This window comes from Orcinus orca, chromosome 7 (assembly GCF_937001465.1).
Source record: "Orcinus orca chromosome 7, mOrcOrc1.1, whole genome shotgun sequence".
In the NCBI taxonomy this organism is placed as follows: Eukaryota; Metazoa; Chordata; class Mammalia; order Artiodactyla; family Delphinidae; genus Orcinus; species Orcinus orca.
Window position 1 is genome coordinate 28,518,955 of NC_064565.1, and position 17,716 is coordinate 28,536,670.

Here is a 17,716-nt window from a genome sequence, read left to right on the forward strand (position 1 = left end):
AGAAAAGTTGACCCAAGCCCATTGATTCAATGCCTAAATGAAGCATCTTAGACATGTCCCTGAGACTGGAAGAATTTATTGACATGGATTAAGATCTACTGTCTTTCAAAGCAGCAGGTGCTGAAGAGGCATGAGTGCTCTGACAAATGGCCTCACTCCCACCCCTGGGCCTCCAATTATGTCGCTTAGTAGCCTCCAGGGAAATCCCCCCATTCCTCACCAGCATATCATGTCTCTCCCTAATTTCATATCTTAGTACCATTAGCCCTCATGTCAAACAGTCAGTTGATTGACAGTTAAGTATTTATCAAAGGGGACCTTAGGGGACTTAACCCCTCACCTCCCAGTAATCATCAACAGCCCTCCAAAAATAAGCCAAATAAACATAATATCTATAAAAACATTGTCCTGGACACATGCAGCTTCATGTCAAGTTCCCCAGTCTCTTTCCAACTGCACTACCAACCCTAAGGCTTAACTACCTTCTGGACAGTTAAGCCATTCTGGCGCTTCTAACGAGATTTAGTTCAGACCTGCTGTGAGCCTAGGTATTGCGCTGGTGCATTGACCAGTTTCAACTGCAGGGTCCAACCTCACGTTCAGAGATTGCGGCAGCAAGTGTCTGCTGGGTCTTGGAGCTGAGACGTTTGGTACCTTCTCAGCATTGATCGTCAGACACTTAAGTTCTGTCTGGTGTTACAGGGAGACAGCCATGGCAAAGGAAAGAGAAGCAGCAATAATGGCTTTCTAGTCTTATTGTTGAGGCCATGGACTCATGAATGCTTAGTAGCAACTCACATTGAAAAGGAGGCTACATGAGGACAAGTGACCTTGTCTGTTTCACTACAAATCTAGCTTCAGCACCTAACACAGTGTTAACTCATGGTAAGTACTTAGCAATGTAGGTTGAATGACCGATGGTGAGGCCACATAGAGCAGTGGTTCACAGCACAGATTCTGGAACCAGACCACCTTGTTCCAAATCCTGGCTCCACTGCTTGCTAATTGGGAATGTGAGCAAGTGAGTAAGGTGTGTCTCAGTTTCCCCATTTTAAAGTAGGAATAATAATAGTATATATCTCAAAGTTATGCAGGATAAAGGAACTGATGTTTATAAACAGTGCCTGGCATGCACTATAAATGTTTATTAAACAGCCAGAGTAATCCGTTTACATGCCCCCACGTCCTTTTCCATCATTACTTAGGTTTTGTTTTTGGAACTAAAGTTTGAGTTTGTGAGAACACATGCTAACCAAACATGGGCCTGGACCGAAACACACTTCTGCCTTAAGACCTCTGGCTGTGCAGCTTCCTATGTATACAATACTCTAAAGCATCTCTTTCCATCAATCTTGTTAAAATGCTACTTGACGTACCCTTCTCGACTGAGAGTTCCTTGAAAGCAGACACCATCCAATAGGGCCTAATTTAAACGGGTACTCAGTGGTTTTGGAATGAATGCGTGATGTACTCAGTGAATGGCTGCTTGTTGGTCTTTTACTCACTCCTGGGGAAGGAATTGCAAACTCCTCCCCCATCTCACAGGTTTTTCTTTACCCATCAGTGTCATAAGTACATGCACAGTCCTGGTCACTCCAACCTCCCCACCCAGCTGTTGTTATCTTCAGCACAATCTCTGATCATCACCTCTCCTCAGCCTTCCCAGGAAACCCCTTTACTTTCCCCCAATATCTGCTCTCTCTTCCCTGGCCTGTCTCTTCCACATGGCTTGACATTTGACATTTACGTTAGCAATCTTGCTTTGTTCCTGTCTTTTATTTTAAGTCAGGTCAAATCCTTTTGGTAAACTGTAAAAGAATTAGTTGCAAACAAACCGTTATTATCATTTTCCTTTGCAACCTTTTGTTTTTCCCATTCACCCTCATAGATACCTCAAGCCGCTCCACTTCTTTCCCCGACGGTTAAAACATCTTCGTGACAGTATTTTTTTGATTTTGCTCTTGCTTTGGTTTCCATTCAGAGTTCTGCTGGTCACAGCTGTGATTTAGTTCGATCTGTATCTGATTCAATTCACATCTTATGTAAAGAGTGAGGAAGTAAAGTAGATGGGGTGATTTACCTCCCTATTGTCTCATACCAGTCTCCATCTTTGAAGCACTTCTGATCTGCTTAACAGATGGAAGTGACATATAGGAGATATTTCAATCATAGTACAAGGCAACCCATAAGATAAAACCGTCTGGTCTTAAACCATTGGCTCACAAACTCTGAATTGCTCCGAAACCCGCTTAGTGTGGGATCACTCTGTGCAAGTGTCGTCAGGCATTTGGCTGTTCTTTTATTGGGTCATTTTGGGGTATTGCTCTCCTAGCTCCTATTATGTTATAATCTCCATGAGAATCAGGAGCCCATCTTCTTCTTCATCTGTGTATTTTCATGATTCTCAGCATGGGTCTGCACAGAGAGGACACTTGATGAGCACCACTGATGCACAGATGATTACTGCCTCCTGCCTTGACCCAGTTCTGGGCATCCTCCGGGCGCAGGTGCATACCAGGAAGGGCTGGAAGGTTCCTAGTTGGCATTTCCTGTGGCTCCGCAGACACTCCTTGTGCCTCTGGGTAGGCTTTCTAATGAAACTGACTTCCAGGGACTAATTCTGCCACTGCAGATCCTGATTTTTCTTCTTCTTCTAAAAACCATTTTTCCTCCGTGTCTTCTAGAGGTCCACCCCTCAGGGGAGTAAGAGCAGTAGATTGGTTATGCTAAACACCCCACCTCGGGTTTCAGTTTTGAATTTTTCACAACAACCCAGTCATCTGTATAGTCGAGATAGACTCATCTTGGAACTTCACAAAGCCACTTAATTTTTTTAACTTCCTAACTCTAGATAATTTTTATCTAGGTTTCCAGTCCTCTTGGATTCCCAGGGAATACTCTGTCGAACAGGAAACTCAAATGAGTGCCCTTTGTCACTGTCTTTCCTTGCCTTTCCTCACCCTACATGCTAATAATGTGCAGCTAAGTAGTACCTATTGGAAGAGTGTTGATAGTTTGTTTGCATATAATCTGTTTAAACATAAAGCTGATGTGAGCAAGGCAGGCACACAAATAAAGATGGGAAAAATTCTAGGGATGTTCAGAGAATGTGACTCGGGCCATTTTTTTTTTTTCCATCCATGCAGTCTCTAGACCCGTGGAAAAGACATTATGTTTGGGACCTGCCCCTTCAGCTTCTCAGCTCTGCAATATCCCTTGCTCTACAGACTGTATAGTATCTTCCTGGTCAGCCTGGGGCTTGTGCGTCCATGAAAACTGCCACGATCCTCAGGGAAGAAAAGGTGAGTGCCTTGTTTGTATGTGGTTCATTTCCTTCTAGTGCATGCTATTTATTCTGGTCACTAAATAGCCCCTTAAGTCTGCTTAGGACAATATTTGTTTGTAAAATGTAGATAACCAGCTCAAGTCTGACAGCATTCAGTTATTAAGGAAGCATTGGAGACATTTCTGTGGACACAGAATCCTACCTTGGTTGACCTTTCAATTAGGCTCGTAGCTGGTGAAGTGACTATTACTGAAAACTGGTATAATTTAACCCTGCAAGATATTTGGTCCTGACCAAAATGTCCATAAGACACACCAAAATGTCCTTCATATTTGGTCCCGTCCAAAACATCCATGAGCATATTCATCCCATGCCACATGATTTGATTAGGACCAAATTTCAAGGAGCTTTTGCCATGTACCAAATGTCTTATGGACATTTTGGACTGGATCAAATATCTGCTAACCATAAATTAATGATTTTTTATATGTAATGGTTATACTGTAGAAATTAGATACGATTTCTGTAATCATATCAAGAAACAACGGTTTTGCATATCTATTTATTATTTTCAGATTCCCAAAGGCTGAATCACATACTGAATTTGATGTTATAGTTCAAATTTTCATGAGGGGCATTTATGTGTGTTGTTTTCTATTGATGTTGTCCTCAGGCTTAAAGCGAAATCTTCAACTTTTGTGTGCTTGTTTATATTTGGTACGCTATGAGACTAGATATCAATTACAGGAAAAAAACTGTAAAATATACAAACACATGGTGGCTAAACAATACACTACTAAATAACCAAGAGATCACTGAAGAAATCAAAGAGAAATCAAAAAATACCTAGAAACAAATGACAATGAAAACATGATGACCCAAAACCTATGGGATGCAGCAAAAGCAGTTCTAAGAGAGAAGTTTATAGCAACAAATGCTACCTTAAGAAACAAGAAAAATCTCAAATAAACAACCTAACCTTACACCTAAAGCAATTAGAGAAAGAAGAACCAAAAAAAAAAAAAAACCCAAAGTTAGCAGAAGGAAAGAAATCATACAAATCAGATCAGAAATAAATGAAAAGGAAATGAAGGAAACCATAGCTAAGATCAATAAAACTAAAAGCTGGTTCTTTGAGAAGATGAACAAAATTGATAAACCATTAGCCAGACTCATCAAGAAGAAAAGGGAGAAGACTCATATCAATAGAATTAGAAATGAAAAAGGAGAAGTAACAACTGACACTGCAGAAATACAAAAGATCATGAGAGATTACTATAAGCAACTCTATGCCAATAAAATGGACAACCTGGAAGAAGTGGACAAATTCTTAGAAAAGCACAACCTTCTGAGACTGAACCAGGAAGAAATAGAAAATATAAACAGACAAATCACAAGCACTGAAATTGAAACTGTGATTAAAAATCTTTCAACAGGGTTTCCTTGGTGGCACAGTGGTTGAGAGTCCGCCCGCCAATGCAGGGGACGCGGGTTCGTGCCCCGGTCTGGGAAGATCCCACATGCCGCGGCTGGGCCCGTGAGCCATGGCCACTAAGCCTGCGCATCTGGAGCCTGTGCTCCATGATGGGAGAGGCCACAACAGTGAGAGGCCCGCGTACTGGGAAAAAAAAAAAAAAAAAAAAATCTTTCAACAAACAAAAGCCCAGGACCAGATGGCTTCACAGGCGAACTCTATCAAACATTTAGAGAAGAGCTAACACCTATCCTTCTCAAACTCTTCCAGAGTATAGCAGAGGGAGGAACACTCCCAAACGCATTCTACAAGGCCGCCATCACTCTGATACTAAAACCACACAAAGAGGTCACAAAAAAAGAAAACTACAGGCCAAAATCTCTGATGAACATAGATGCAAAAATTCTCAACAAAATACTAGCGAACAAAATCCAACAGCACATTAAAAGGATCATACACCATGATCAAGTGGGGTTTATCCCAGGAATGCAAGGATTCTTCGATATATGCAAATCAGTCAATGTGATACACCATAATAACAAACCATATGATAAACTCAAAAGATGCAGAAAAAGCTTTCAACAAAATTCAACACCCATTTACGATAAAAACCCTCCAGAAAGTAGGCATTGAGGGAGCCTACCTCAACATAATAAAGACCATATATGACAAACCCACATCCAGCATCGTTCTCAATGGTGAAAAACTGGAACCATTTCCTCTAAGATCAGGAACAAGACAAGGTTGTCCACTCTCACCACTGTTATTCAACATAGTTTTGGAAGTTTTAGCCACAACAATCAGAGAAGAAAAAGAAACAAAAGGAATCCAAATCGGAAAAGAGGAAGTAATACTGTCGCTGTTTGCAGATAACATGATACTATACATAGAGAATCCTAAAGATGCTCCCAGAAAACTACTAGAGCTCATCAATGAATTTGGTAAAGTTGCAGGATACAAAATTAATGCACAGAAATCTCTTGCATTCCTATACACTAGTGATGAAAATTCTGAAAGAGAAATTAAGGAAACCCTCCCATTTACCATTGCAACAAAAAGAATAAAATACCTAGGAATAAACGTACCTAAGGAAACAAAAGACCTGTATGCAGAAAACTGTGAGACACTGATGAAAGAAATTAAAGGTGATACAAACATATGGAGATATATACCATGTTCTTAGATTGGAAGAATCAACATTTTGAAATTACTTATACTACCCAAAGCAATCTACAGATTCAGTGCAATCCCTATCAAATTACTACTGGCATTTTTCACAGAAATAGAACAAAACATTTCACAATTTGTATGGAAACACAAAAGACCCCGAATAACCAAAGCAATCTTGAGAAAGAAAAACGGAGCTGGAGGAATCAGGCTCCCTGACTTCAGACCATACTACCAAGCTATAGTAATCAAGACAGTATGGTAGTGGCACAAAAACAGAACTATAGATCAATGGAACAGGATAGAAAGCCCAGAGATAAACCCACACACATAAGGTCACCTTACCCTTGATAAAGGAGGAAAGAATATACAAGGGAGAAAAGACAGCCTCTTCAATAAGTGGTGCTGGGAAAACTGGACAGCTACATGTAAAAGAATAAAGGTAGAACACTCCCTAACACCATACACAAAAGAAACCCTCAAAATGCATTAAAGACCTAAATGTAAGGCCAGACATTATAAAACTCTTAGAGGAAAACATAGGCAGAACACTCTATGACATAAATTACAGCAAGATCCTTTTTGACTCACCTCCTAGTGAAATGGAAATAAAAACACAACTAAACAAATGGGACCTAATGAAACTTAAAAGCTTTTGCACAGCAAGGGAAACCATAAACAAGACGAAAAGACAACCCTAAGAATGGGAGAAAATATTTGCAAACGAAGCAACTGACAAAGGATTAATCTCCAAACTATACAAGCAGATCATGGAGCTCAATATCAAAATAAGAAACAACCCAATCCAAAAATTGGCAGAAGACCTAAATAGACATTTCTCCAAAGAAGATATATAGATTGCCAACAAACACATGAAAGGATGCTCAACATCATTAATCATTAGAGAAATGCAAATCAGATCTACAGTGAGGTATCACCTCACACCAGTCAGAATGGCCATCATCAAAAAATCTACAAACAATAAATGGGTGTGGAGAAAAGGGAACCCTCTTGCGTTCTTGGTGGGAATGTAAATTGATACAGCTACTATGGGGAACAGTATGGAGGTTCCTTAAAAAACTAAAAATACAACTACCATACTACCCAACAATCCCACTACTGGGCATATACCCTGAGGAAACCATAATTCAAAAAGAGTCATGTACCACAATGTTCACTGCAGCACTATTTACAGTAGCCAAGACATGGAAGCAACCTAAGCTTTCATCAACAGATGAATGGATAAAGAAGATATGGCACATACATACAATGGAATATTACTCAGCCATAAAAAGAAACAAATTGAGTTATTTTTAGTGAGGTGGATGGACCTAGAGTCTGTCATACAGAGTGAAGTAAGTCAGAAAGAGAAAAACAAATACCGTATGCTAACACATATATATGGAATCTAAAAAATATATATAAGGTTCTGAAGAACCTATGGGGTTCAGGACAGGAATAAAGAAGCAGAAGTAGAGAATGGACTTGAGGCCACGGGGAGGGGGAAGGGTAAGCTGGGACGAAGTGAGGGAGTGGCATGGACATATATACACTACCAAACGTAAGGTAGATAGCTAGTGGGAAGCAGCCGCATAGCACAGGGAGATCAGCTTGGTGCTTTGTTTACACTTAGAGGAGTGGGTTAGGGATGGTGGGAGGGAGATGTGGGGATCTAGGTATATGTATAGCTGATTCACTTTGTTATACCACAGAAACTAACACAACATTGTAAAGCAATTATAAAACCCCACAAAACTCTTCAGTGGCCAAGAGACAGATACAATGGATAAAATAAAGAAATTTAAATAATAAAAAAAAAAAACATTTTTAAAAAAAAGAAAAGAAAAGAAGCCCTTGATGGGCACTGTAGTGAAAAAAAAAAAAAAATATATATATATATATATATATACACACTCCAGAAAAGATGTTAAAAAAAATTTATAGGTCTGTGCAGTCCTGTTTTCTTTGGTTTGCTGTTATATACACAGCTGCATCTTCAAATGTACATTTTTAGTGGCATCTTGACTTCTCTTTTATTGATCCTTTAGTTTTTTTTTTTTTTGATCCTTCAGTTTTTTTTGTTTTTTTTTGATCCTTCAGTTTTTCTTGATACTGTGTTCCTTAATGGCAGTGCTAAAAGGAAATATTCATTTTACTTAGAGAAATGAGATCCAAGGACATTCCGCAAGTTAGGTTGTGTTTGCTAAGCACTAATCCCTCCAGTTATCCCACGGAAAAGAAGAGCACATGGCCAAGTGCTTGATGCTACGATACTGATGCTCTCAGCTTAATTGTACCTCCATTTGAAAACTCACATTTCAGCACTCCCCAGAGGGCTCACAGGCACACATGGGCACGCCCAGGTTCACACACCTACGTCCCTTGGCTTTTCTCTTTATTCTGTCTCTTTTGTTCTAAGGTAGAAGAGGAGTATGTGTATTGCATCTAGGACAGAAAGACTAAATTTAAGTCTTTTGTCAAACAATAGAAATCTGAATCTCAATAGAATATGGGGGTCTATTGGAAAGCTCACGCTACTCCTGTATTAGACATGTAACCAGAATGCCCCCCAAGCCTCTTTAGCTTATAGGTACAAATAATTGCCCATTAATTCTAACACTCACGATTTGTTGTCTTGTGGTCCACACGTGTATAACTGGACTATGCAAGTCTCTTGTAGTTGTATGTGAGGCTCCCCAGGGTGACTTACCTGTTACTAGAACCAGTCCTCTTATGTTTGATGTGTGTGTCTCTGTTTTAAGGTCTCTGTCTAGAACATCATTTGAGGCCGGACTTAGGCTCCCGCAGCCACTGTGGCCATGGCTGTCCCTGCTGGCACAAAGTTACTGCATTGAGTGTTGCCTTCTTTTGCTTTCAAAGCTGGAGAACGCACACCAGGCCAAGTGGGCCCTATATTCATTGGGACACTTTTGGTTATAAGTGACAGAAGCCCAATTCCAACTGGTATAAGCTAAAATAAGGGAACTTATTAGCTCATCTAGCTAAAAATAGAAGGGGAGGTAGGGTGGCATCCCAAAGTATCAAGAGGTCAGCAGAGCACAGTTTCATTCTTTATCTTCCTCTTTATAATCTTCTGTTTCTACAATCTTCTATTCTTTTCTCCTTCTATTTATAATCTATTTCTCCATCTCTTGCTTCTACTTTCCCCTTTATTAGTTTCAGTTTAAGGCATGTCCTCTCCATGGAGCAAAGACCAGGCGTTCATTTTCCTACTTTTCTTTTTTTCAACCACTAAACTTTTATTGTATATCCTTCTTGTTGGTAGATTTAGTTTTGGTTAATGCATGCTTTTAGTGATTATTGGTGTCCTTGACAGATGGATAACAAGGCAACAACAAAATTCTGTAACTATTTGAGGCACTCTGATTTGAAACATCTATTTCTTAGAATTTGTTAACAAAAATTCAAGTATTAGATGTTGTTCTAAATCCCTTCAGTGATATAAATAATTGTCTTTTATTGCTTAAGAGGCAGTATTACATTCGAACCTTATTTTATGCAGTTGATGTTTGAGTTAAAACAAAACAAAAAATTAGACAGCCCTGTATCATTGTAATTATCTAAGCTCAATTTGTAAAATCCATTTATGATTTTACTGGGGCAGACTGTAAAAATTTCTCAATTTCATAGAAACTTTCAGAGGTCAGTTAACATCAACATAGTCTGCAGATCACAAATTAGAGAATAAAGATAAAAATTTTGTTTCCTTGATTCTTAGATCCATTCTTTTCACACGTTTTGGTTTCTAGATCTAATTGTGTCACAAAATCAATAAGCACATTTTATGTGGAGGTTTTCTTTTCTCTAGAGCATTGTAATAAAATCAACATAACATCTTATAAAAGGTGATATCTTATTTTTATGGTTAATTAATTTGTATCATCTTTATTGAGATATAACTGACATATAACATTGTGTAATTTTAAGGTACACAACATGATGATTTGATATATATATGATGATTTGATATATAATCATATATATATATATATGATTACTGCAGTGAGGTTAGTTAACATATCCATCACCTCACAGAGTTACCTTTTTTTTGTGGTAAGGACTTTTAATATTTTTCTCTCTCTGTACCCTTGTGTTCATTGACACATTACTCACAATAGTCAACATATGGAACCAGATAAAATGTCCAAAGACAGATTAATGGATAAAGAAAATGTTATACATATATATATGTATATATCTCACATATATATATTTATATCATATATATACAAAGTATATATATATAGAGAGAGAGAGAGAGATGAATATTTTTTGGCCATAAAAATAGAAGGAAATCCTACCATTTGTGACAATATTGAGGAAGCTTGAGGGCATTATACGAAGTGGAATAAGTCAGACAGAGAGAGACAAATACTGTATAATCTCACTTTTATGTAGATTCTGAAAAACCCAAACTCATAGTCATAGAGAGTAGAATGGCGGTCACCAGGGGCTAGGTGGTGGGAAAAATGGGGAGATGTTGATCAAAGTGTACAGACTTCCAGTTCCAAGATGAATAAGCTCTTAGGATCTAATGTACAGCATCCAATGTATAGCATGGTTAACAATACTGTATTTATACTTAAAAGTTGCTAAGAGATTAAATCTTAAAAGTTCTCACCACGCATACACATATAAGGTAATTTTTATTTTCGATGGCAAATAAAGTAGCAAGAAGTGTCTTCCTTAATAATTTCAGGAAGAGTCCTGGAATTGAATCTCACTGGCTTCTTTGTGTCACGTGTTCCTCTCTGTCCCAAACGCTCTGATTACGGGATGTGGGGCTGAACCAGCCAGGTCCTAGGCATGTGGCCACCACTGGAGGGACAACTCCATCCAAGCCTCACAAGCTGAGAGTGGGGTGGGAGCAACTCCCTTAAGGAAATACGAGGTCCTGATCCTGCAAGAAGATAGAAGCAATGCAGGGGTCAAACGTAATAGATATTTATTAAATGCTTTGTCCCCTTTGTTCTGGCCCATAGAGTCTCTGTAACAATTCAGAAAATGCTCCTTTTTCCCAATCCTGTGTTGCAGTTTTGGTCACTTGAGCCAACTTTTCACAAAACCCTTTGTGAAAAACTGCACTTTCAACTTTTATTTCTGTCTTCCTCTTCCACGTAACTCAGAACAGGTCCATGGAACTCATCTGGGAAACTCACAACATTCTGACCCTTTCATTCACCCCATTTTCCCAAGATGCTTTTATGCCAAATTACTTCATCATTGGCTTCTCTCCCTCTCTTGCATAAGTCAACTCTGACAAAGGCACCCTGGTGCATCGTTCATTAGACTTCACCTGTTGTGGGTTAAATTGTGTCCTCCAAAAAGATATGTTCAATACCAACCCCTTGGACATGTGAATATGCCCTTATTTGGAAATAGGGTTATTGCGAATGTAATCAGGTTGAGAGACGAGGTCGTATTGGATTGGGCTAGGCCCTATTCTAATGCCTGATATCCTTATACAAAGAGGAAAATCTGCACACAGAGCTACACACAGAGGAGAGTGCCTTATGAAGATACAAAGGCACAGAAGACAAGGAGAAGGCCATGTGAAGACGGAGGCAGACATTAGAGTGAGGCTTCTGTAGGCCAATAACTACTAGAAGCTAGGAGAGAGGCATGAAAACAGTCCTTCCCCAGAGCATTCAGAGGGAGCATGGCTCTACTGACACCTTGATCTGGGGCTTCTAGCCTCCAGAATTATGAGGCAGATTTCTGTTGTTTTACATTACTCAGTTTGTGGTACTTTGTTTTGGTCACCCAAGGAAACTAATATACTGCCCAACTTTGTATCAGCATTTAGTTTCAGCAAGGATCTAACACTTCCTGAAATGTCAAAACTAAAGTGTGGAGAAGTAAATAAATTATCCTAAATCCCACAGTGATTTAATAATGGCCAGGCCAGGACTAAGAACTTGCGTTCCTGTCTTCTCCGTCCACTGTTCCTTCTAACACTGGCTTCCTTAATGATTTCCTCCGTAAGTCTAAAGAAGTTTGGATCAAGGCACAAGTCCAACACTGAGGTTAGCAGAGAAGCCCTCTGCCCAGAGGCCAGTGGGAACCATTATCCATGAGAGCGAATCACTGAGCCTGATGTAGGAGATATGGCGTGAGGCATGGGATTCACCTTAGCTCCAGTATATCATCTTTGGAGAGAGAGCAAAAGTAGATTTCAGTTGTATGAGAAGGGGAGGGTACTCCAAGAACAGCTGGAGAGCACCAGGTATCTGGGATGTGTGTTTTTTGCCTTCAACAATAAATTTTTCAAAGAAAGGCTTAGCCTTTGGGGCTTGAAGGAAAGGGTAGAGACAGTAGAACTTCTTTATCTGAAGGTGGTAGTTTTGCCAGCCACCTGCAGCGTTTAGGGGCATGTTGGGATTGGTGAGAATTGCTGAGGCTAAGTGACCTGCCCTAGGAACTAAGTAATCACAGACGGGAGAGAGTATAAGCTGCAGTGATTGTTATTCAGGTCTGGGAGTTTGTAGTTTTATAAATGTCTCCCTAGAGTAGAGAGAACTTTTATTTGTAAGGTCTTACTAAAACCTGCCAGGACCACCTGCCTGTCATCCCTCTCGGGAAGAATAAAAAATAGAGTTCTCCCTCCAGGGAAATGATTCTGTACCTACAAGGAGTCCAAGCATGTTATGATGAGGCTAAATCATCTTGTTTTTTCCATTGACTCGTGAGCATGAGTTCCAGGATCCTCTCAATCTAGGTCTGTCCCATGGTCCTACCGTGGTTCTTCCAGAGTCTCTGACTGTCACAAACTAAACGTAGTTGAGAATTCCACGGAGGCTGGAGTACGCTGGTTAATGCATTAAACATCACACAACTCTGGGATATAACTGAACTGTTTAGTTTCATATTTGAATTGCCTACCCTAAAGAAATGCAGTGAACCTCCTAGCAGAAATCTAGGATAGTCATATTTTCCTGGATACTTTATACTCCTCTTTCTGTATGGATGGTGGAGGATTTGAGGAGGAAAAACAAGCAAACCACCATGGCAAGAAATAAATGTGTAAAGTTGGCGGTAATGACTTTTTCTCCTCACTCGTCTTTTTCCCAGTCACATGTTATTGCTTTGGTGTGGTCCCTTTTGTTCACATTTTTAAAAATACAGTAGAAGAGGACGGGAAAGCATGAAATGTTTTATTATCTAATAGAAGAAATTAGTTACTATAGAAATTATCTTCCACGTGGCTGTTATTTTTAGGCAGACACCCTTCAATCAGGAATCATCTGAGGTTTGTGGCCGTCAGCCATTCAAAGTACATTAGGAAATCCGCCGTTGTACACAGCCTTTGCTCCTTCCGTCAGGTCTGTGACAGGCAGACAAGGGGATGGGTGTTCGGCAGGTCGGTACTTGTCAAGTGAAGCTAGGACACCTTTCAGAGGAATTTAAATTGGATCAGGTTTTATCATTCATTGCTTTATCTTTGATACTCTCCCAGAGAGTTATAATTAGAGATATATGAAAGATAAATACCCTGAAAAACTTGCTGATGGACGAACTCTACCCATAGGTATAGTGCATTTCTAAAAATTCTTTTTGATACATAGACATATATTTATATGACATCCTTGTCCCTTTTCAGATATATTCTAGAAAGGCAACCTTGCCTACAGAAGTTGTCCTTAAGAGAAATTTTATGGAGGCTTCCCGATATGGCATTACAATAGGTAACTGCTTGTGTGTTAGGACTTCAGGGAATCCTACCCTCCCTCAGTATAGTATCCCTTACCCCTACCCCCATTATAGCACCTAAAGGTCTAAAAATCCCCATAGGAAAAGACATTGTGAAACTGAGAAGCCATGACTATCTATGAACATAGTCTTTTATGCTCTGAAAGAAATCAATTTAGATGACACACTAAAGTAGGAAAATGCTGACGTGTTTTAGATCTTATATAACAAGAATGGGGAAAATTTCCATTTTCATCCATGCCTGCTAGAAAGATCCACCATTAATGAGAAGTCTATGAAATAATTTTGCTTTGTCACAGATCATATGTAAGACAGTTTTTTTGTATGTGTGTGTGTGTTGTTTTTTTTTTTTTTGCGGTACGCGGGCCTCTCATCACTGTTGTGGCCTCTCCCGTTGCGGAGCACAGGCTCCGGACGTGCAGGCTCAGCGGCCATAGCTCACGGGCCCAGCCGCTCCGCGGCATGTGGGATCTTCCCGGACCAGGGCACGAACCCATGTCCCCTGCATCGGCAGGCGGACTCTCAACCACTGTGCCACCAGGGAAGCCCTGCTCAGGTTCTTTGACTCAGAGTTGTTAACCAGTGTCCAAGGCTACAGAGGTGAGAGGCAACTGGAATGCTCTAAGAGAGAATAAGCTTCTGTTATCCTTGGTCAACCTGCTGGATGTTTCTTCAAGCCTGTCCCAACAGAGTTAGTGTAGAGACAAGTGTTGGCATTGGTGGCTTTGTAGAAGCTCACGTGGACACTTTTGAGCCACTAGCATGTGAAGATGTAGGTCCTTAGACCTGGATTGACCCTCCTGAGCCTCCTTTAAGTTTTCTGTGGCTTCAATTAAAAAACATTGAACTCTCTTCTGCCACTGGTACTTCTTTCCTTTTCTTTCCCCAACCCACGAATCATTCTTTTTTAATTATCCTCAGTAGCATATGCACTAAAATAGTAGAATATATACTAAATCCTTGGGTTCACAGAGAAAAACCGTGCAAATATAGTTTCACTAAAGGTGAACTGAATCTGTGGCCAGGAAGCGATTATTAGAACTCCTTCTTGCTACTCTGTACCTAAAGTTCTGATATGTAATCTGCACAGCTTTATTTTAAGGAAATGATCCATTGTACCTGTCAGATTCACTGTTCTAAGTGGGGCTAGAACACATCATACACAGGAGCTGAATTGAATTCTTTCTTGTGAAGAGGTAACAACTCAGGAAGACCTCAGCTGAATTTCATATATATCCATTTTTGTAATTGAAGTATAGTTGATTTACAATACTCTGTTTCAGGTGTACAGCACAGCTATACGTATATATGTATATATGCAGTTATATATATATGTATGTATATATGTATACATATGTACATAGATGCATATATATGTGTATGTGTGTGTATATTCTTCAGATTCTGTTCCCTTATAGGTATTACAAAATATTAGTATAGTTCCCTGTGCTATACAGTAGGTCCTTGTTGGTTATCTATTTTATATATAGTAGTGTATATGTTAATACCGACCTCCTAATTTATCCCTCATACGTGTCCATTGAATCAGTTATGTGCCTTAGGAGAAGTAATCAGTTATCATCTCATCTTAGTTTTCACATATGTAAAATGAGAATAGTAACTTATGAAATTGCGTAGGGGGTTTATTAATTTGGGGTAATAGAAGTAAAGTGGCTATCACAGTCTTGGTATAGGGTGGATGCTTAGTTAATATATGTGCTTTTTGACTTGTTGGACTGTGGGCTCTGTGAAGAATAGATTTATGTCTTCTGTTCCTCCTGTGGCTTCCCACAGTGTATCATAGCGATCTCCATACAGCAGTTACTGTTTACTGAATGGTACTATCTGATTAGTATGGAATTCAGTGAATGAAGGTAAACGGTTGGCTGGGCCCAGCCACTGTGGACTTGGCAGTTGTGTATCTCTCAGAACAGAAGTACCCAGAGGAAGCCTGATGTCTACTGCAGCCATGAACACCAGTGTGTGATTATAGTTAAGTGCTAACAAGAGAATCCAAGGTTTTTGTTTATGCTGAGCTTGTGCTTTGATGTGATCCTAGTTAGATTCAGGACAAGGGCAGCACAAATGAGTGACTGCAAGAATTTATTGACTGAGGAGATGTAATCTACAGATTTATGGCGAGATAGATACAACTTGATTTATAGAGGAAAACTGCACCTGCCCCTCACTGGTGTTAAGCTCTAGGTAATAGAACACTCAGCATCCCTCCGTAAAGACCGCTAAGTTTCTGGGCCGGTTGTCAAACATTGTAAATCATGGAGACCCATGCCGTGTCTTGCTCAAAGATATAAACTAAACAAGCACAAGCATAAGACAATAAATAAGCAGCATATGGACATTACATGTAAGAATAGAGGTCATCCAAGTTGTGTGTCAATGAGGGCTCAGGGGTCATCCATGCTGTGTGGCAATAAGGCCTCAGAGGTCACTGTAGTTTGATGGCCGTCGAGTGTGGTTTAGAGCTCTGTGTGTTTCCTGCTGCTCTTCTCAAGGCGGCCCAGGAAAGGAGCTGAATTTTCCTGCAGGTTTTATTTTGACTAATTAATGACATAAACTTGGAGGTATGAAACGCAGCAGAAGCCAGCTATTGTTTTAATCGCTTCTGACCTTAATATTTTCAATGCCATGAGGATATGTTCTCTGACTGGCCAAATGATGCCTGCCCACAGGTGGTCAATCCATAACGTAAGAATCTGTCTTTTAAAAGGAGCTCATGGGTTAACCCTGAACCAAAAAAAAAAAAAAAAAAAAACGATAAAGCCCTTACAACTTTGTATTTAAAATACTTGCCCAGCCCTGCAATATTCTAAGGGAGTTCGGCTCCATCTTGTGGCCTAAAACCAAGTGTCCATTTGTTCCATCCTTCTTGGCTACTTAAGAGGAGACAGTCTTTTGCCAACTACACCTTCAGCCTTGTATTCTTTTTTTTTTTTTTTGCGGTATGCGGGCCTCTCACTGTTGTGGCCTCTCCCGTTGCTGAGCGCAGGCTCCGGACGCGCAGGCTCAATGGCCATGGCTCACGGGCCCAGCCGCTCCGCGGCATGTGGGATCTTCCCAGACCGGGGAACGAACCCGTGTCCCCTGCATCGGCAGGCGGACTCTCAACCACTGCGCCACCAGGGAAGCCCGCCTTGTATTCTTTTTGTCTCACTACTATTTGTGGGGAAATAGGCATGGGCCTGGCAAACTGAGAGGGGTACACCTGGCTTTGTTACCTCTCATGCTCCCAAACTTATCTCTCTCCCCTCCTCTTGTGGGAAGAGTGGTGGGGTACCACAGGCTTCTGCTGTGAATTCAGTGTTCTCATGCTATCTTCCTAAAAGTCTCTTATTTATTTATTTATTTTTACCTGTCCCAAGGAATAAATGGTCATTTCTTAAGATGCTATTATGTAATAAGATTGGTTTCATTTAAAAAAAAGAAAAAGGAATTCGTTGACTGAATTTGGAGAATTAAAGGATGGACGGGGGCTTCCCTGGTGACACAGTGGTTGAGAATCTGCCTGCTAATGCAGGGGACACGGGTTCGGGCCCTGGTCTGGGAGGATCCCACATGCTGCGGAGCGACTAAGCCCGTGAGCCACAATTACTGAGCCTGCGCGTCTGGAGCCTGTGCTCCGCAACAAGAGAGGCCGCCATAGTGAGAGGCCCGCGCACCGCGATGAAGAGCGGCCCCCGCTTGCCACAACTAGAGAAAGCCCTCGCACAGAAACAAAGACGCAACACAGCAAAAATAAATTAATTAATTAATAAACTCCTACCCGCAACATCTTCTTTTAAAAAATAAATAAAAGGATGGACGGTAAGATATGAGATCCATGGAAGGTAGGCCTAGTTTTTAGACGTGACCTGAGGGCCAGAGGTGGAAAACTCACAAACAAAAGGGTTGCATCTCGTTCTCAGTGGCTTTTTAAAGCTTACATGGCTTTTTAAAATGTAAATTAATTCCCATCATTTAAAAATAGAGAGATGTCATATAAAAAACAAGCATAACTTGCATTTCTGGCTTCTTAGTCAAAATTGGAAGATTTGACAACA

The 17,716-nt window shown here is 40.3% G+C and overlaps 1 protein-coding gene across 1 annotated transcript in view; it reads left to right on the top strand.

Annotated features, from left to right (window-relative positions):
• The window catches only part of THSD7B (thrombospondin type 1 domain containing 7B), a 909,478-nt gene that overhangs the window by 406,744 nt on the left and 485,018 nt on the right, over positions 1 to 17,716 (top strand). Inside the window, exon 6 of the mRNA XM_049711955.1 lies at positions 3,147 to 3,302. Coding sequence (XP_049567912.1) covers positions 3,147 to 3,302 — 156 coding nt within the window. The remainder of the gene's footprint in view (positions 1 to 3,146; positions 3,303 to 17,716) is intronic.